The following is a 22247-nucleotide window of genomic DNA, read 5'->3' as shown; positions in this document are numbered from 1 at the left end:
GGGGCTCACTCACGTCCGGCTGCAGCTGCTTGGTGTGACAGCAGAAGAGCCCCAGGCAGCGCCCCCCCGCCCCCCTCCACAGCACTGCAGAGGCTGATGCGCTTTCATTTTTGCGGTGAACACCATCTACACCCATGCGGATGGTGTTCATGACGGTCATAGGCGCGTGGTATCATAGCAACCGTCATGTACATGTAGAACACGTTGGCATTAACCGGTTCATTCGGGTTACGACGACATTGCGTAGGGAACCCGTTGTTTGCTGCGCAATCAACCATTTGACTGGACAAACAAGTCCTTCCACTTCTCTTCCCTGCTTGGTAAACATTTACCATGAGCCACCACCTTGTCAAAAGTTGGCAGCCGCGAGATACTGCATAAGCTGTTTATGCTGTTGTGTGTGCATGTGTCTTCGTGCTTGTGGTTCTGAGCTTGTATGACTCGGTGTGTATGCTTGTGCGGTCTTCATGCAGTCTATGCATGTTTATTAGGTTGTTTGTATTTTCCATAATTCCATTGTTAATCAATCGTCACTGAGGGCTGTTGGGGCTAAGCTAAAGCTTGAAGGCGGAGTAATGTAGCAGGGGATTGTATTGCAAGGGCTAGCATAGCTAAGGCTTGCGTGACGTGGGCTAGTGTAGCATGGGCTAGTGTAGCTTGGGCTAGCGTAGGGTGGGGTAGCATATCTGAGGCTAGCGTAACGTTGGCTAGTGTAGCATGGGCTAGTGTAGTTTGGGCTAGCGTAGGGTGGAGTAGCATATCTTAGGCTAGCATGTAGCATGGACTAGTGGAGCGCGGCGTCGCCTGGCGTAACGCGGCGTCGTACCCGTCGTTGAGGCGGACCAGGATGGCGCGGTACAGCTGGTGCTGGGGGCTGTTGGACTCGGGGCCACAGGGGTGGATGAAGGGGTGCACGGCGGCCAGGACGAAGCCCTGCTGGTACAGGTCCTGGAGCTGGCTGGGGAGCTCCCGCACCGAGGACAGCCGCAGGGTGGACGTCCCGTCTGGAGGAGAGGGAGAGGGAGGGGTTTAAGCAACCACCTCGGTGTGTTACACATCATCCTCACAAACACAAACAGCAACTCCATCAGACAGAGAGCGGAGACAGGTGGAGGGAGAGAGGGAGAGGCGAGAGAGTGAGATGGTGGGGGAGATGGGGAGGTGTGGGAGATATTTCATCTTTGAAAAAATAGATAGAATTAGGGTCACATTGTCATTCCTGGAATGACAAGAAAATGCATGAATAAAAAGGGATGAAAGATTATGATTTAAGGGACAAGATATAAAACCCAAGATGAGGGGGCGGGGGGCAGAGAGGGATGGGGAGAGATGTTGGGAAAGAGAACACATAAGCCTGCGGCTGATAAGGACAGAGGCTTTGCAAATGTGCAGTATGCGACAGCAACCTTATGCTGACTCAGGATAAAGTTTTGCAAAGTCATGCTGTGGATAAAAGTGGTAATTTGCGATTTTTATAAACAAAAGGCCTAAAAAATGTTCCACATGCAAAACGATCCCGAGTGCTAACTCAAGGGGTAATATAAAGTAGAGGGAGGGCAGGTTTACATCTGACATAATATAACGATTAGCACCACTGTGTTTTAATGAGGGAGAATCGACAAAGAAAATACGAGAAGATGTGGAGATACACCAACCCCCCTTCTTTGCACAACACAGACACATGGGCGCATGCCTGTGCAGATTTCCAATGCAGACATCATCAATTGATTCTGGAACTGTTTCCCGTTTGTTTTGGCAATTAGCATCACACTCTGTGCCACCCCCCTGCCACCTCACTCCCCCCTTCACCCCCCTTCCTCTCCCCTCACCCCAATCTGGATGTTAACGAGACTGGATGAAAATCCAATCAGCGCTGATTTGCTGAGTCTCAGGACGCATCACAGTGTCACCATGACACCGACACACACACCGCAGGTTCCCACAGCGGATGGGGCCTGACCTTAATGAGCCTCTCTTACTCTCTCTCTCTTCCTCCGTCTCTCACTCTGTCCAAGTCGTCTCTCTCTTTCTCGCTTTCCCACTCGTTCCCCCCCCCCCCCCCCCCCCTCCCCAGTGTTCAGGGTGCAGCCAGCTGTGTAACAACCGTCCACACAGCTTCTGCCAGCCAATCAGAGCCTACACCAATGAGATAGAGAGAGAGAGGGATAGATGGAGTGCAAGAGCGACAGAGAGAGAGAGAGAGGAATAGAGTGAGAGAGAGAGATATCAAGAGATAGAGAGAGACAGATGGAGAGGGAGGGGTGGGAGAGACATAGAGGGAAATAGAAAGAGAAAGAGATAGAAAGGGAGAAAGAGGCTGATAGATGGAGAGAGAGAGAGAGAGAGAGAGAGAGAGAGAGAGAGAGAGAGAGAGAGAGAGAGAGAGAGAGAGAGAGACAAGTGGGAGGAAAGGTGTTGGACTGAGGCTGGAGAAGGTGAGAGAAGTTCAACGTAAGGAAGAGATTCACACATTGAAAAAGAGAACCAGACACCTTGCTCTATTTGTAATGCTCTCTCGGTTCATTCTCCCTCTCTCTCTCTGCCACCCTCTGGCCGGCCTCAGGGCCTCGGTCTTCCAGCAGCCCTTTCTTCTGTCAGGTGACATTTACAGCACGCCAAACAGCTGGGCCTGCCTGGCCTAGTGCCAGGACCCAGGCACTGGACAGATACAGAGGGGAGTGTGAGGGGAGGGATGGAGGGAGAGAGGAGAGGGAGAGGGACAGAGAGAGAGAGAGAGAGAGAGACAGATGGGGGGGGGGGGGGATTGAGAGAGAGGGGAGGGAGGAAAAGAGAGGGGGCAACAGTGGCAGAAGCGAGGAAGGAGGAAGAGAAGATGGAGTGGAGGGAACATTGAGACGGGGACAGTGGCTGAGGGGAGTTTTAGTAGGAGGGGAAGGGATAAACAGGATAGAGCCAGAAAGTAAAGAGAATAGCAAAGGGGCTACAGAGGTGGACAGTGGCTGAAGAGAGGGGGAGGAGAGAGAGAGAGAGAGAGATAGAAGGTGTGAGTTAGGAAGATGAGCGAAAGAGTAGACGAGGAGAGGCGGAGTTAGTTAGAAAGAGGAGATGGAGGAGGTCTGGGTTTGTCCATGCTGGCACGAGGTGAGCAACACGCCGCCGTGGCTAATTGGAGGCAGTGGCAGCAGCCATGAGAAACGGTCACGTCTTTGAATGCATAACGAAGGCAGGGTATGAAGAGGAATTCCTCTGAAACTCTACGGATATTTGTCTTTGTGCTAAATAACACTGAGTGGAACTAGGTTCACCCAGTAAATGCAGTGTAACGCCTTGGGTTATTCTTTGGATTTCTTCTGTTTTGCCTTATTTGTTTGTTTTTGTCACGTACCGCAATCTCGCATCAACGTCACCCGTTAAAAATGAAGCCTTCCTGGGATGACCTGCCATCCGTCCTTACGGTTGGAAGTGTCGGTCACGTTCAGCTGACCCACCACCTGGTGGGACCACCTGGCAGTGCCTCTGGTTGCCCAGTGCCCCTCTCGTGTGGGCGCACGCTCACTGCATCAACAGCCCATTGTTCCACCATTTTGTGAGGTGGTAACACAATGGAAGAGTCCCTCAGCTACCCCGTAACACACACACACACACACACACACAAAGACACACGCGCACACACACATATGCGCACACACACACACGCACGCACACACTCAAAGAGACACACAGACACGCACACAGACACACACACGCGCACACACACACACACACGCACAAACGCACACACGCGACGGCAGCGCTACATGATACGGGGGCAGGGGGGGGATTCTAGAACACGCCTGCAAGGGTCAATCAGGAAGCAGCGCCGGGATGTGGCAAGCGAGCTGCGAGCTGATTGGTCGCCGCCGTTGCCTTCCTCCTGGGACCGCGTCCAGAAGTTCATGATGAAACTCTGCTGAGGAACGGGCAGAACAAGGGGTGGAGAAGAATATCCATTCTGCTGTCCCCTCCAGGCGGGTGGGCGGGCGGGTGCCGGGCTAAAAATACCCCGTCGGATCCCTCCGTGGCGCTCCAGCGTGCCACCATGCCGGGCCTCATCGCCTAACAGGCGTGGAGGAATTAACACAAAGAAATAGGCCGCTGCCGCAGAAAAAATAGAAACCCGGGAAACTTATTGGCTCGTTCCATCCCTCCTCTCTCTCCGTCCATCCATCTCTCTCTCTTCCCCATCTTCACTTTCCTTCCTTCTTGTCATTTCTCCACCCCATTCATTGGAGAAACCTATTTTAATTCCTCACTTTCTCTTCCATTTGGGCATCGTACCATTTTCAGCCCCACCCTCCCCAAAAGAGCGGTAGCTTCTTCCCAAAGTGCAAACGACAAGTCATTTATCAACAGCGTTTTATCATCAGGAGCAATACGGATCCATCTTCAAAGCTTCTCGCAGCCCCCATCCCCCAACCCCAAGGAGAACAAGTAAATAAGGGCTGGTTGTATGAGAGCCGCCATTGGCAGCTGCTTAACTTGGTTCTAATCACTGTGTGCGTGGCTAATAATCCCAACCAGAGGCTCTTAAACACACACATTTAGTTCTCCCTGCACCCCTGTTTTATTCATCCAGACGTCCCCAGAGATAAACATCCACAGCCCCAGCCATGGCTTTTATTTTCATCTTCTCGCAGGGTTGTTTACTTGTCTCTCATATCGGGGTTTCCATGGGTTAGTAATCACTTTGTGTGCCAGGATAAGTGCAGTCAGTGAGCGAGAAACACTCAAAATGAAGGTCCCTACATCGGGCCATAAGGTTGTGAAGGTTAACAGGCCTTGTTGATGCTGGGGTTGGCCGTTGATGACACTAGTAGATGGGTTAAGAGACAGATTGGCAGCCAGTTAGTGTATCCTTTTTCTAACCGCAGCTGAACCAAAGCTTGCACAAACCAGAAATACAAGTTTCAGGAAATAAAAAATACCCTCCACCTTGGCAGTTTTGTTTTCAGGAAAATACTCCATAAACCCAGGAAATGCTTGTAAACTTGTGTTTGAATGAAGAAAGATGTGAGCTATGGTTATCACCAGCCACAGAGTGCATAGTTCAATAAAATATCATCCATAGTTCTTATTAGTACCGGGCCAGGAAAGAATATTGTATTGGGAAGTGTATCGACGGAGAATCTAGATAGCTGGATAGAGGTTGTGGAAGAGATTAGATGAACATTTTTGACCTCAAGGGAGCGGCGGAAACCAAACAAAGGTGTGCAGGTAAATTGGGTAAATTGTTTCTCTGGATGAGAAACACATTGCAGATAACCACTGGCTTCCAGAAATTCGAACAAAAGTACAAACAAGGAAGAGACTTTTCAGAATTTGCCAGATATAGAGAAAGGAATTTGCATTTCGTGCCTATTTTTATGCAAAGTGTGTGTGTATACTTATGTTTTTTATGTGTGTGTGTGTGTGTGTGTTTGTGTGTGTAAGTGTGTGTAAGAGCATGCTTCTGTGTGTTTGCATGTTTGTGAATGTTTTTTGTGTGTGCATGTGTGTGCATTGGCATGTGTGGCTGATTGCATGCATCTGTGTGTTTTTGTGTGTGTGTGTGTGTGTGTGTGTGTGTGTGTGTCTGTGTGTGTGTCGGCATGTGTGCACGTTGGTGGGTGTGTGTATGTAATTGCAAAATAGAGAAATGCGTCGCTTCCCTTTATGCAGAGTGTGCATGTTAATCTTCCAAATGCTCGTGCACGGCTCTCTTAATCCAGTCGTCTCTTATCTCTCTGTTTGCCCATCATAGGAGACTTTAATGAATAAACAAACAGGCCTCAAACAGACCCTATCTCACATATTTACCTCCCTATAGGAGCACTTCAATCACGTGATCTGAAGTTAAATAAGCACATTCCTAGCCGCCATCGTGGTACTGCTTGACCAAAGATTCTGTGACTTGGAATGTTTGTGACGTCATCCCTCCTATTGTCGAAGTGTCCTTGAGGAAGGTATCAATCTAACTGGGGCTGGTATGAATAACAAGGGCTGTTTAAAATCGAAGAACAAAAGGAAGGGTCATTTTGACCAGCACTGATAAAGAAGGACACCGCTGTCTCACGCACACTCACACACACACACACACACACACACACACACATACACACACACACACACACACACACACACACACACACACACACACACACACACACACCGACACTGAGTCATATAAGAAGTGCTAGTTGGAGAGACTGTTAGTTCTGCTCTGATTCTGTGAGTGCACGTCACAGTCTGTCACTGACGCATGTCAACCCATTTAAAAAAAGAGTCAATATTACAAATTAATAAACCAAGAGATTGGAGAGCAGGGGCTCAGGACACACACAAACACACACAGACACACACACACACAGACACACACACACACACACACACACACACACACACACTGCAGTGACTGATACATCTATTTGCATTGCACTACAGAGACAACCTCCAGAGAAAATATCCTAACATTAATTAGCAATCTATCTTAAATTAGCAGCCAAGCTCAAATTAGCATCTTTGCATCCGTGAGCATCCTATCGTACATTAGCAGTCCAGCAAATATTAGCATCCTAATATCAACGAGTTGGGTAGCATACAATGGCAGCCTTGCAAACAACACCCGCATGGCATATATTAGCATCCTACCACACAGGAGCAGGCCTGCGGCGGGACTGTTCTGAGCCATCAGAATAGCTTCCTCGCTGCGGTAGCAGTGTGCCTTCAACTCTTTAATCAGACAGAGGTGTTCATCCTGCTGGGACCAGGGCTTCAATTAGACTCTCGCTGGGCTAACACTGGAGAACACCCCCCAGACGACAGCTGGGCCCCGGTTTGACTTTAGTTTGTTTGGGTTTTGTTGAACGCTATCTGACAGAAACTCTGGAGGGGGGAGCCGAGATTCATGGGATTACTCCCTTACTCTCTCTCTCATTAGCACTTGCGTTGCATTAAAGCTAAGTTGGTCTGGGAAAAAAATGTTGGAAAACCTAAATTGATTCAATTTGATTTGTTAAAGAATAACAACAAATCAGCATGGGTTAAACGTGATTGCGTAGAGGGGAAGAAGAATGAGAAGAGATTGGCTGAATGGGATGGAGAATGGCTGGAGGACAATACGTAGGATTTGGGGAACCTGATTGGTTAGAGTATAATAAATAACCAGGATTGGGAGTGTGTAATTGGCTAATGAATAATGACTACTCTGCATAGGGAGTGTGTGATTGGTTAGAGGTCAGGACGACAGGGACTGAGATGTGTTCACTAGGCTCATGAATGTGTCCTCCTGGTCCCCGCGTTAGTCGCCCGCTGAAACTGTTCTCTGCAGGTGTAAATCACAGCGTGTTTCCTGCCTGCAGCTTCCCATTCAACACAGACTTGAAATACAAATTACTTTTTTCACCCTGCTGGTTAATTTATAATAATAATGACAGGAAGTCCATTTACTAAGAATAATATATTAGATTTTCGATTCAAAGTACCCAAGGACACTGTATGTATTTTCTTTCCAAAAAGTCGAAACCTAGTAACCTTCCTCTAATTTCATTTTTGTGTCTGTTCACGGCTTTAATAAACACCCCAATGTCTGAAGTCTACCTGTAGGAATTGAGAGCACGATGCTCTAACCCTGAACCCTCAGGCTGGGTGCACAATAGACAATTTTTTGAATGAGGAAGAGATTTTGCCCAAACAGCACACCACACACCAAACGATTCCCTTCCACAAGAAAACTCAAAACTGGGAATCTCGGCAATCTCTCTCAATCAAAATATTAATATTTGCAATTTCGAGTCGTTGAGGCCCGATTGGCAAAACCCTCTTAACATACCCCACACCATTATATTGATATCCAGTAAAAAAAATGGGTAGAACCATCAACAAACTGTGGCTTTGCTGACCAGAGTCGGAAGCTCTCTAATTATCCTTGCCCTAACCCTAACCCACTTTGGATGAAAGCGTTGAATTGACTCAATGCTAATGCTAATGCTAAATCTACGTTTCCTTACCCTCTCAGCCTAAGCCGCCCTAACACACCGCTGGTTAGCATACGCCCTCACTTTAACACAATCCAATCTAGCTATCAGGGAGGAAATCACAGTCCTATATCATGTCTTGCTAACCACTGCACTTTCATCCAGGAACGCGTCACATTATGGCAGTAACGATCCAATCCGAAAGCCATTTCACGTCACAACTTGAAACATGGAGTGCTTTTAAAGCCATTAATATCATCAGGGCTGAAATAGGGGCCATGCGGAGATTGGCATTTTCCCTGGGCGAACAGCCGGGCTCTGCCATTTCTCTACATGAAGTCGTTCATAGTAGTTCATATCTTTATTCAGGCTCCAATTAGAGAGGCATGGGGCCCCTAGGGGCAGGCCTATGCTAGCCAAGGACCCCCTGTTGTGGCCCTCGCGCCTTCGCTGCTGACATCTCTGTGTTATTAGCCCTCAAGAGGGGGGAGGGGGGAGAGAGAGAGAGGGGGGAGAAGATGAGAAGAGGAAGAAGAGGAGGAGTAGAGAGAGATGGGAGATGGAGGGGGGGAGGGGGATGAGGTGGGAGAGAGGGAGACAGCAGGGGAGGAGGAAGAGAACAGGGGGTCGAGAAGGAGAGGGGGGATGGAAATGCCAGCACCTCCCTCTGTCCTCCTTCACACCCACTGTTTCTTTTTCCTCTCTCTCTCTCTCTCTCTCTCGCTCCCTCTCCCTCTCCCTCTCCCTCTCTCTCTCTCTCTCTCTCTCTCTCTCTCTCTCTCTCTCTGTCTTCGTCCCATTAAACTAGCTCTCACCACTGCACCTCTCCACAGGAAGGCTGCACAGGCACACCTTGTTCAGTTGATCCTTCCATCTCTCCCTCCATCTCGTGCTTTTGTCCTGATCAAACCCTCTTGTGCTAAGAGTGGCAGAACCAGCCAAAGAACTCGCCAAGGACCTCTTCTGCTGTGGGCTCCTGTTACTGTTTCTTGGTGCATTATGCTTGTCTCTCTCTCTTGGTGTCTCCGTCCGTCTGTCTGTCTGCATGGATGTGTAAATGACTGATCAACAAATTCTGTCTCGGTGTCTCTGTCCCTACCTGTTTGTCTGTCTGTCTTGGTTTTTCCGTCTGTCTCCCGTGGTGTGTTTGTCTGTCTGTCTTGGTTTGTTTGTCTGTCTCCCGTGGAGTGTTTGTCTGTCTTGTGGCCCTTTTCATACACCATTTGCTGGCTTAGCTGGACTGAGTTTACCATCAGCCCAGTGCGGCTGGGATTTACATATCATTACAGGAGGGCAACCCGCCTGAAGGTGTTTCTTTAACTGATGAAGCGCTTACACACTGGTTAATGTTTCACACATATTTCCAGGATTGGCACACAGTCTCCTTGATATTTGGAAAAAAGCGTTGAATATCAATATCAGAATTCATAAGTCTTTAGAAGGCTCTAATCTGAAAGAAACCTGTTATTTTTAACTATATAGCTATAATAACAAACAGATAATAACTAAAGGAGCTGTTGAACACTCTAGCCATGCTCTGCGTGCACGGCGTTGCGTCTCCGACACAAGGCCGCACAGTTATTGTGTTTAGTGTTAACAGTCTTTTTATAGGTCTATATATATATATATTCCTATAGTTTGAGATACACGTTCTGGCTCCAGACAGCAAGAGAGTGGACGTGCCTGCAAGTACGATGTATGGCGTACTCTACTGCGAAGAGGGCACATCTCGGTACAACTTGGCGCGTTGAAACTGGTAATCGAAATGCAAATCAGCACAGCGTGGTTTGACTTGGCACGGCAAAAAGTGTAAATGGCATCGGGCCATTGGTCCGTCTGTCATGGTGCATCTCTGTTTTTCTGTCTCTCGGCCGGGCCTGTTCCTCCACCTGTTGACCTATACGTCTGGTTTCTCTCTCTCTCTCTCTCTCTCTCTCTCTCTCTCTCTCTCTCTCTCTCTCTCTCTCTCTCTCTCTCTCTCTGTCTCTCTCTGTCTCCCCCAGTCCCTCGCCCTCACCTCCTCTCACTCTCTCTCTTCTCCGTCAGCCTTGGGCTGTTTTCTCTCCTCCGTGACCATCTGTCTTCCATCCTCCATCCTGACCATCGTTTTTTTAATTACCCCTTCTCACCTTCTGTGGCCTGCCTGCTGATTGGTGCTCTGTTAGCAAGGGAGTATGACTTGCTATTAGGGAGGGAAAAAACTGTTTACATTTGGCTTTCTTGTGAAAAATAAAAACTTCATGCTTTATGCTGTTCAATTACAACAAACAGTAAGAATAAGTTTTTCTCAAAGTTTTCAAACTCCTTCTGAGTTTTGTTTAAGGCAAGATACCGACTTATCATAACTGATAATATCTCCCTGTTTAACTGAGTCTTCTCTCTCTCTCTCTCTCTCTCTCTCTCTCTCTCTCTCTCTCTCTCTCGCTCTCTCTCTTTCTCTCTCTCTCTCTCTCGCTCTCTCTCTCTCATTAGCAGTCAGGTCTCTCTCTCCCAGGGCCGGTGGCCCCAAGGCCAGAGCCCCGTGTCTTAATTATCCATAATGACTAGCCAGGAGACAGTACACGCACACACACACACACTCAAGCACGCACGCACACACGCACAAACGCACACATGCATTAACAACAAACATCTACTCACTTAGTCGTTTAATTAGTATTGCTGGCATGCGACACGTTCCCATCATGGTTAAGTCAATCAGTCCCACTACCTTATTAACTGACTCACTCACTTGTAGCACTGGATAGTCCTTAACGCGCTATCCTTGAGCTACATGCCTCAACACCTGTTCATCTCAACTCCCAGCAAGCCACTTTGAAAAAAAGAAGTTAAGCCAAATAACGAATGGTACCTCAAACGCAATCATGTGCAGCCTCACAGCAACACCAACCAAAGAAATCAACACACCGATAGCTTGTTTCTATCTCCAAGACACGCACACACAAACTCACACACAGAACATCGCACTTCCTGTTGGTGCGTCGTGTCCCAGCGTGACAGAAAGTGTTGGAAGCGTGCGGCAGACGCAGGGAACATCACACCTGATGATGGAGGATGAGAACATATCGCCTTTCCTGTCTGACGTGGTCACACGGCATATGTGGAGCGCTCCATGGGGGGCGAACGTCAACACATAGGTCCACTTTGGGATGACACTGAATTCACTCTGTTCGATCCACAACAGGTCACTAATATTGATAGATGGCCAGATGGATGAATTAAGGATAGATCAGGAGCTCCAAGAGAGAGAGAGAGAGAGAGAGAGAGAGAGAGAGAGAGAGAGAGAGAGAGAGAGAGAGAGAGAGAGAGAGAGATTATACAAATATTATACCATGCCAGGGATGTGTACTTGCTGCCTGTTTTGCTCTTGTTGTTGAATAACTAAGGTTCATAAATGCATCTGCGGTAATGTGTAATTACATATGCATATCTCAGCCTGCAGGCCGGCCTGGGGCCTGAAGCCTGCAGAACAACAAGTTCATCCAGCGCGGTTCTCTAAATGAGCACAGCAGCCTGCATGTCTTAATGAAAGCACTGGCTGTCTCCAGGAAAACCACCTGTAATCTTTCTCCCCGTAAAAGCTTTATAAATAGGAGGAAAATGGTCTCTCTCTATTACTGTTTCATTCCCCCCGGCCCCCGCCCTCCCTCGCTCTCACTCTTTCTTTCTCAGAAACTAAAATATCTCTCTCTGTGATTGGAATCCGCCTGACAGTTCCCCTCGTTCTCTCGTTCTCTCTTTCTCTCTCTCTCTCTCCTTCACTTTTTATTTTTTACATACTGTTTATCTCCATCCCTCTCTTTCTCTCTTCCTTTTCTCTCTTCTCCTCCTAATCTCTCTCTCTCTCCTTCCCTCTCTGCGTATCCCTAACATTCTCTCTCGCTCTTCCTCCCTCCCGGTGTCCCTCGTCCTCCCTCTCTCTCATGAATTAAAATGTCTCTCTACCATCATCTCTGCCATTGTCCGTACGCCACGCCGCCCTCACCACTGGCAGCGGCCGTCGGTTGCCTAGGCGACAGCCCCCTTGAGAGGGAGACCGACACGGGTTGTTGATCAAAGCCCACGGCAACGCGTTGTCCCCGCATCCAATCCATTTCCTGTCTTCCCCCCCTCACCCACCACCACCTCCAGCAGCATCAACTCCACCATTACCACCGATGCTATCAACGGGCTTGCCGCTGTTTGTCCCTCAGAGCACACCGTGGTATTAGCCTCCTGTCAGAAACCACTTGGGGAAAATAACTTTCCACTGCGATTTGTATCATCGGGGGGGGGGGGGGGGGGGGGGGGGGGGGGTAGGGGGGGAGCTTAGGTTGGGGCCATAGGTTCCCCTGAATTTGCATTGCAAAGGAGGAGGTTTGGATTGAAACATTACAAAATGTGGGCGTGTGAGTGATGATTAAACTGCTTGACAAGCACGCAGCGTTTCAGAGGCAATCTGGATCTGCTGTTAGCCACATTTTTTTTGTGGTGGTGTTGATTGTGCTGCATAATTCATTCAGAGAAGACAGAAGTCACCTTTTGTGCAAGCTAGCCTGCCCCCCCCCCCCCCCACACACACACACACATCTCCTTTAAATGAAGGGAGAGAATACAGTAGCGAGTTTAGAAGAAAACTAAGAAAGATTCCCCGGCCTTGTGTCTTGTACTGCTGACTTGTATATGGTTTATGATTATTTTATGTGTTGAAGCATTAATATTTATGGAGTTTTATTGCTTGTTTAGCTCGCGGACAATTTAGTGGTTGATGGCAGCTCTAACAGATGCTGTTGTGTCGGTGTGAGCTCACGTTGTGCAGAAGGTTAAGTATATTTGTGTGTGTGTGTGTGTGTGTTTGTGTGTAGGTGTGTGTGTGTGTGTGTGTGTGTGTGTGTGTGTGTGTGTGTGTGTGTGTGTGTGTGTGTGTGTGTGATTGTGTGTGTGTGAGACACCAAAGAGGGTAAGGGAGGGATGGTAGACAGTTTCACACATGACTAAACTTTGTAGATATCTATACGTACACGCCAGAAGATACACATGCCTTAAATGTCAGACATGCACTAAGCTGATTGATAGTCCCTGCCAGATGCACATTTGCACACACACACAGACACACACACACACACACACACACACACACACACACACACACACACACACACACACACACACACACACACACACACACACACACACACACAGACATACAGACACACACGGACACACACACACGGACACACACACACAACCACACACACACACACACACACACACACACACACACACACACACACACATCCTCACCACCCGCAGACTGTGGACATTCCTCTAGCTCAGTGATTGAAAGATCTCACGTGGACCCAGACACTCTCCACTTTAATTACCCCCCCTGCCTCCCCCCCCCACTACCTTTCCACTCTCCCCCCGGAGAGCGACCTTCTCAACCATGAGAGCCTGGCTCCTTCAAAGAGCCCTGCCCCAGAGAGATGGAGCTCGACCTGGGGCCACAACAGGGCGAAGCACTGGGCTGGCTGGGGCTGGGGCTGTGTAGTCGGATGGGGCTTCGCACCCAACAGGGGAGACAAGGCAATTTGATCACATGACCCATGTGTGACCGGTCGCATAGTGTAGAATGTACAGTGTATTTAAGCGAGAGAGGGTGGGGTGGACAAGGCTGTCTAGTACTTGTACTTGCACTTGTCTGACTGCTAAGATATGCTGTTGGCCAACAGATGCTGCTATCACTACTATTACTATTTAGTCATTTAGCAGATGCCTTTATCCAAAGTGACCTACTGTGAAATGTTTTTTAGATGCATATCATCCAGGAGCAGGTAACTGACTCAGCCTCTTGCTCACAGAAAGCTGCAAGTAGACGTTGGGGTCCGTACCCAGAGCCTTTTCTCGACAGCCTAACAACTAGCAATTTTTGGGGTCAAACTTTGCCTTCCTCTACAGATGCCCTACTACACCAGGCTATGTTACCTGAAGCATTTGAAGAATGTACTCTTTCCACCCACTGAATACATGAGACTTACTGGTATTCTGTTTTATAGGGTTGGGATGTGTTTCTTTGCCAGCAGCTTTTCCTCAAGACGGTATTCAGCGTTACAAATGGCTGACAGGCCTTCTTACCCCCGTTTACTGTCTGCAGGGCCCGTCCGTCTTTAACAATACCATTACACCCCAACAATCCAGCTCTGTGGCTGCATGATGTGGTTTTAGAGAACCACAACCAGAAATCAGTGGAAAAAGTCACCATGAGGAAACTCTAAAAACAGACAACAGCAAAAACACAAACCACAACTTTTCCAAAGCTCCCGGTGGACAAATATGAAAGGACGCATGTGAGATAGTTGTCTAATACACATTAGTGTATCTTAACCATATAAGACTTATTTTGAGGCTCTCTCAAAGAACAATAACTGAGAACACATTCGCTGAGGATTGGCTGTGAGAACGGGTGACAGATGTAGATTGTTGCATATTTCTGAAACCCCCCGTCGCGGTGGCAACATGCTGCTTGTATAAACGCTGAGCATTAAAAACCTGTTAGCCAGTCTGTTTCACGCTTTAAGGGAATCAAGCAGGCGGGCCTAAAAATACCCTACAAGACGCAACATGGTTTCAGGCCTCGCGGAGGAAGTCATGCTAGCACTACGCCGCGAGAAGCTACCCAAGTCCCGGCGAAATGGAAGCAAGTGTTAAAAGTGTATTTATGTTCTTTTGAGTCACTAAGCTGATTTCCTCAAAAGTGAGCGGCAGTGGGTTTTAGATACATGCAAGGAACACGCTCAATGTGGCCTTCAGTAAGATTGTGGGTATATATTGTGAGGGGATCGAACCTAAGACCTTTGGTCAAACACCCAAGCCCCACAGCCGACCTCTGGCCTTTCTCTGCTGTATCTAAACCCATCGTGACGATTTACAATAAATAATCAAATAAACAGTAACCACTTACTCGCACCGATCTCCCCCTACGCCCTCTTAGAGAGCAGGATAAGCCGCCGGCCGCCTGTGAGTGTGTCTCCACCTGTGCTGGGCTTGACGGCGGCGGGAGGGTGCCACGCATGGCCGCCCGCAGACAAACGAGCGCTCCACCTGGGCTCCTCCAGCCGGGCTCCCCGGAGGGGGAGCCGCACGCTAACCCAAACGCAGCGCTAATCCATCACCTGCTTCCCTTCTCAAGTAATTAAGTCAATTACTGCCCCTCCCGTCCCCCTCCCCCGGCGTCCCATGGGGGCCCCGGCAAGCTACAGGTGGGCTGGGGAAGCAGACAGGGTTTGGAATCCATGGAAACAATGGAGACGGTGATGGGGGGGGGAGGGGGCGAAGCAGATGCTTCAGTGAAACACGAGATAGGTGGAAGATATTAGAGTGTGCATGTGATTGCACGTGTGTCTGTGTGTGTCTGGGGGGGGGAGGGGGGGGGGGTTCCTGTTGTGTGCAGGTGTGTATGTTTTTTGCACACACATGTCCGTGTATTTGCATGTGTGTCTGTGTGTGTATGTGTGGACACACAAAGAAACAAAGTGAAAGAGGGTGGGGGGGGGCTTTCATTTATTCCATAATTAAGCCCCTGATGTGTCGGTGTGCCAGTCGTCTTTCGTTGTGGAGGGAAACCAGAGTGAGATGAGCACCACCTCCTATATGCAGACCCCTTTGTCCCTCTGATTACACCCTGGTCTGGGACAATCCCCATCATATATATAAGACCTGCTGCGCATCACCTCCACCTGTAGATTAAATGTAGGTCCAGCTAACCTGCCGCCTGTTTCCTCCTCCGCGGCGAGAGAGAGGAAGACCTGTTCACTATGTATACCGGCTCAATGGCTGAACTCTCCAGCGCTCCCTAGCCGACCCACAGTGCGGATGATAATAAGCTGTGAATAGCCGTGTTTTTCCTGCCACGCCCACAGAGAGAATGAAAAAAACATCCTGCCGCTCATACTGGATCCTACTGCCGTCCACAATGGCTGCAATCAGGACCAATCAGCCGAGGTCTTACTTTCCTGACAACAATCAGCGCCGCCATTTCACATTCAAACCATTATCGGAATCACACAGAGATGCACAGGGAATCTTCGGGGTAATTATAGTTCTTTATTTTCTTTCATGCTTTCTTATGTACTTTTACTTGACTACTTCACTATCTTGGTTTTACTTCACTATCTTGGTAACAGACTGTCCTGGTTGAATTTGTACCAAGCTGCTGAGGTATATAATATTATCGGTATAGTTAATAGACTTACATACTATACTACTCGTCTAGTTTGATTCCCAGCTGAACGTTCCGAGTTCGATCCTGACCGTGTACCAGCCTTCTGTAAAAGCAGCGGTGATAAAGTCTATCGGCCCTAATGCGACGGTTGCTCAAAGACACTTCCCCCCAGCCCAGGAGGGGTCGGGCATTCAGAGTGGCCAACCTCCAAAGCGCTAGCTGAAGCTCCGTCACCGCAAGAGGGAGGGAGTTCAGTCAGACATCGATGCAGAGTCAGGACTCTGAGACAGAGCCCCAGGAATAATATCAGCCTCTTACATCAATGTTTCATACCCACCCCCGGTCGATCAGGAACTCTCATCAGGTACTGGCCTGCTCCATCCTGCCACTTACCTTTTAATAGGCAGGAAACTTTTAATATGCTTTCTGAGATGCGTCAGACTTCTCTATCCACACTCGCACACAAACACACACACACACACACACACACACACACACATACCGACACACACACACACACACACACACATACACACACACACACACACCCTCTTTGGGAGGTTTAAATATTTTGGATTTCCCGGCCCCGAGTGGCTGATGGGTACGGGAATCGGTTTGGCGAACAAGACAGGAAACCAGAAGTAACTACATAAGTGTTTTGTATGACTTTTCTCTCTCTACATCTGCATATGGCTCTCTCTCATGTGCGTGTGCTCTTGTTCTCGCTTTCTTGCTGTTTCGTGGTTTCTCCTGTGGTGGATCCAACACACACACTCTCTTTCTCTCTCTCTCTTTCTTTCTCTCTCTCTCTCTCTCTCTCTCTCTCTCTCTCTCTCTCACACACACATACACACACACACACACAAAACACACACACACACACACACACACACACACACACACACACACACACACACACACACACACACACACACACACACACACATAAATAAATAAATAAATAAATAAATAAATATGAGCAGTAGGGATACATGAAGACTCTCTGGTGGGCATTTTTACAAGACCTCTCCATTTCCAGGGCGGTGTGAAAATGAAATGCAGAAGTGAACTCTATGTTGGGAGTGGGTCTGTAATCACATGACGCTAACCGGCGGAAAGTCCCGTCCTCGCTGCTGGATTCACACAGGAATTCAGGTCAGAGTGTTAAGTCAGTGGAGTGTCAGGAATACCGTGAAGTATGGAAAAGTAAAGGAAGTACTTTGTCACAGTGAATGTAGGATCACAGGTCATTGGAGATAGAGAAAAGAGAAGGAAAAATTAATCTACCTGGAAAATCAAGGATGAGACGCCTGCTCTGTGTGGATTATTGTATTAACCTGGGTGTGAAGAATGTGTGGGAGACGTTGCAATGCAGGATTTATTTAGCATAAATTAAGTCTCATATCTTGGCAAATGGCACACTTTTTTGTTTCCCTCGACATGGCGCTTTTTAATCAGCTGAACCTGCTGAGCATCAGTCTGATGTCGCCGTGCCACGACGTGCCAGAGGAGACCGCCGCTTGAAGCTGGAGTCGTCCACGGCATCAACCACAAGAAAAAACAACAACTCCCAGGGGGCCGTGGGGTCCCATTGAGGGCACTTCCTGAACGCTTCCCAAACAGTCCCAAATAAGATCACCGGAGCGGGAGCCATGCACTAATAGCGTTTTTCATCTCCCACAACCAGCGAAACAAACACATGAAAAATCATTCTTCTTCTTCAACTCCCCCTGCGCTGTGATAAACACATTTGTTCCTCTTTGGGGGTTGGTGGGAACGTGGGCAGGGTTGTGGTATGGGGGGAGGGCTGGAGGGGGGGGGGGGGGATGGTGTATACTGTAGAGTTCAGGGCCAAAGGCCTTTGGTTTAAATTTAGATTGTTTGCCTCGCTCCCGTCGCCTCGCCGCAGATTGCATTTCAACACAATCAATGCTGCCATATTGGATCCGAGCGAGAGGCCAATAAGAGCCAATAAGAGTCGGAGGAGGAGGCGTCGGCCAGAGGTGCGGGGGGGGGGGGGGGGGGGGGGGAGACAAGGGATGGGGGGGGCGCAGTAATAAAGAACGTGGGTTGAGAATCAGAGGTAGATTAAACGCCGAGGCTCCAGATAGGATAAATTGGCAGCACCAACACAGCACCAAATAAGGTGTGCGTGTGTTTTTTTACTGCACGTCAGCACATCGCTTCCTGTCCACACGCTCGTTCTTATTCATGTGTATCGCGGGCCCCCACCAACGAGGAGAAGGTGGGGGAGGAGGAAGGGGAGGGGGAGCGGGGGAGGAGGAGGAGGGAGCTGCTCTTATATGCAGTTTGAGAAAGAGGAGTGATGGATAATGAGGCATCTTAAAGAGCGCCATGCCAGTCATAATGAGACGACTCTTAACGCTAGAACAATCTCTCCCTCTCTCTCTCTCTCTCTCTCTCTCTCTCTCTCTCTCTGTCTCTCTGTCTCTCTCTCTCTCTCTCTCTCTCCCTTGCTCTCACTCTTGCTTTCTCTGTCTTTTTCTCTCTTCCTCTTAAGCTATCTCATGCTTGATCTCTTGCGCTTTCTCATCCTGTGTCTCTCTCTCACTACCTCTGACTCAACCTCTCTCTCACACTCTCGTTCTTGCTCTCATCTGAAACAGATTTCTGCCCTCCCACATTTATTGGCCTTGTGAAACTTTTCTCCGTAGTCATCATCATCATGTCCAGCACTTTCTTGGTGAAAATCTACAGACACCAGTAGATTTCCACCGAGGTACTTTTATACGCATGTCAATCTCTCTCTCTCTCTGTCTCTCTCTGTCTCTCTCTGTGTTTCTATGCGCATGTGTCCACCCCCCCTCCCTCTCATTCTCCCTCTACTGACGTCTGTATATTTTTATCTCTCAATCTCGCACCTATGATTAAGCCCCCCGCAGAGCGCCCAGATCCACACAGCAGATACATTGTGTGTGTGTGTGTTTCTGTCTTTTGTGTGTTTCTGTGTGTGTGTGTGTGTGTGTGTGTGTTGTGTGTGTGTTTCTGTGTGTGTGTGTGTGTGTGTGTCTGTGTGGAAGGAGGGTGGGAGGTAGAAGAACAGAACATTGTTGGCCACATAATGGAGGCAGCAGTTCACCACAATAACAAGCCCCCCCCCCCACCACACACACACGCACAGGAAACAGGTATGTACAGAAATCAGGTCCTCGAAACCAGTCCGCCCTAACAACTCATCTCAGAGAGAGAGAGAGAGAGAGAGAGAGCGAGCGAGAGAGAGAGAGAGAGAGAGAGAGAGAGAAGGTGAACAAGATGCAGACAGTACTGAAGACCTGATAAATGATAGATGGAAGGAGAGACTGAAGCAAAGAAACGGAGGCGGCAGCGGGGTTGGCAGGAAGTGACTCGATGTCGGCTCTTCCTGTTGATGAAAACTTTTGTCAGCACGTTGAGCTCGTTTGAAGCCCTACAAGAAGAGAGTATCCTGCTGAGTGTGGGAGTTAAAAGCGTTGCGTTGTCATACGTCGGTTGGATCTCTGTGTGGCGCCCTGCCAACACATTCGCCGTCCACACAGGAAGCCGCGCGCTTTACACACAACCATGCCTCCCGGAGAACGTCGGCTGGATTCCTTCTCCCCGTTTCAATTGCAACTGCATTATATTTGGGACATATTTCACCCAATGCACCCGGTAAGAAACAACAGCGTCCCCCGCCATATGGCAGCCCCATTTCGGAGACGCATGGACTGTTATTCACTTCGCCCGTATTTACATATTTAACATGATGGTTGGTCTGCGAACTCCCCCCACCCCCCCCGCTCCACCAACACTACCCCCACCTTCCTTTCCCCCCCTTCCCCGTTTGTCCACAGCCTCACACAGTGCACGTCTCGTGCGCTCCAACTGCAATCATGTTTTCCAGAATGGAGCGCAGGTTTTGATCCGAGCAGCGTGCTCGCCCCCAGGGGGGCGTTGGGCGGCCATGATGGAAATGTAATGTAAAAACCTGATGACCATGAATCTCCTCCTCAATGTCACCGCCTCTCTCTCTCTCTCTCTCTCTCTCTCTCTCTCTCTCTCTCTCTCTCTCTCCCAGGAGCGCCCATTCAATTCCACCTCTACAGCTGAGAAACCAGGGGATAATCCCAACACCACCCCCCCCATTCTCCTCCAGCCAGCTCCAGGGCTTCCAGCTTTAATCCCCCCCCCCCACCAGCACCACCATCACCACCAACTCCATCCCCCCCCCCCCCCCCCCCCCCCCCCCCCCCCACCAACCCTCCACCTCCCAAAGCCTCTCAGGCTGTGTCCAATTCCTGCTGACCTCTCCTCCATCAGCCCCCCCCCCCCCCCCCCCCCCCAATGTCTGGAGAGGGTGCTGAGGAGAGGGCTGGGTGGGCAGGAGGTGGAGGAGGTGGATGGTGGTGGGGGTGGGGGTCCCTCAGGGGCCCCACTCCCCTGTCACTCACCTGCCTGCCTCTTTCCTGCTCATATTTATGAAGGGTGTGTGTGTGTGTGTGTGTGTGTGTGTGTGTGTGTGTGTGTGTATGGAGGATGGGGGGGAGGGGAGGGCAAAGGCTCCCGGGAATTTTGCATATAAATGATGTGTCTAGTTCCCAATGAGGATATCAAATGTGTCGTGTGTGTGTGTGTGTGTGTGTGTGTGCGTGTGTGTGTGTGTGTGTGTGTGTGTGTGTGTGTGTGTGTGTGAGAGACAGTGTGTTAAGGGGTGTGATGTGTGCGGATGTATGTGTTGTGTTTTGCACGTTCACACACACACACACACACACACACACACACACACACACACACACATCTCTTTTGCTGCTTAGATGTCAAGGACAGCATCTCTGCATTTGCTCCCCGTCTGCTCCGAGGAGACAACACATCCAGCAAGCTTTCCAATTTCTCATTCTGAGCTGACGTTTTTTAACGTTTGAAATCTCATTTTAGTGGGGGTGGGGAAATAAGCTACGTGTCGGGCATTCCCAAGTAAACCCACTGTACCGCTGTACAATGACATTGCTGCTTGCCATTCGTCAAACATACCTGGGCTTATTTATATCATGTTTCATGTAGGGTGAATGACTACACATCCCAACAACACCAAACAACAGGACCTGGCCTCAGGAACAGCACCACCTCTGGGGAAACGCGGGTTGTTGCAATAGTTGGCTGAAATTGATGGCTTAAATTTGTGCAAGATAATTCAAGTCACTTGCCACAGTAATTTAAAACTAACGAATCAGAAGACACAACAGCAAACCCTTGATTTTGTGGCATTAGGAATAATAATGTATTCCAACCGAAACGGTAAGATCAGGCGCCAACGCTAGCTGAGCCGCACAGAGCTAGCGTTAGCACTTCACAGAGCAACGGGGGAAGGGGGGGCTTATTTCATAAAGCTTGGAAGTGATGACTCCTTCTTTCATCAGGTTCCAAGGCACGATGTGTTATTTTTGTGAGGACCTGAAGGCTATATGTTTAGCTCGCGGTCGGCTCTATGTTAGCCTGTTGTGCCGGGTTGTCAAACGTAGCCACGAGGTGTGATCTAGCGGCGGTTAGCATGCTTGCTAAAATCACTTCAGCCCTTGCCCCAGAGAGCAGCAGCACTGAAATAATTCCATGCAACAGAAATTAAAAAAGCGATTAGAAGGATACTTATTTTCTCATCAGAACTGCCTTCAAGGGGCAGGACGATCTGTAGGAGGGGTCGATGATTTAGTCTGGTTCATTCGTTTAAGAAAGCCTTACTGGCGTCTGTAACTCATCATCACAGTAACCTCCCCCCTGCCCCTGTTCACGGCCTGCTCTCACTGCACATGTCTGTTCCCCCCCCTCCCCCCCCCAATTGAGGCCGTACTGAGGTTATTGTCCCTGCGTGCATCATACCCTGCGTGTGACTAATCGCCACAGTAACTGCCTCTTTCTCGTAAACTACCAACCCACTACCGCAACCTTGCAACCAACCGGTCCTCTAGTGCCATTGAAAATGATCTTCATTAGAAATGGTGCTTTCTACAAAACCTTAATGGACTTATGGGCTGAGGTTGTGGTTGGCACATGCTTAGTGATGTGTACCGCACACACCGCTAATGGAGTTGGGGTGGGAAGTTGCTGAACACCAGGTAACC

The 22247-nt window shown here is 49.1% G+C and overlaps 1 protein-coding gene across 2 annotated transcripts in view; it reads right to left on the bottom strand.

Moving 5' to 3' along the window:
- rftn1b (raftlin, lipid raft linker 1b) overlaps positions 1-22247 on the bottom strand; it is an 87818-nt gene that overhangs the window by 49853 nt on the left and 15718 nt on the right. For both annotated transcript variants that reach the window (XM_079742550.1, XM_079742551.1), the window contains exon 3: positions 827-1004. In XM_079742550.1, the coding sequence (XP_079598676.1) occupies positions 827-1004 (178 nt within the window). The remainder of the gene's footprint in view (positions 1-826; positions 1005-22247) is intronic.

This window comes from Pollachius pollachius, assembly GCF_949987615.1.
Source record: "Pollachius pollachius genome assembly, chromosome: 1".
NCBI classification, from domain to species: Eukaryota; Metazoa; Chordata; class Actinopteri; order Gadiformes; family Gadidae; genus Pollachius; species Pollachius pollachius.
This window is presented reverse-complemented; position numbering and strand designations above follow the sequence as displayed.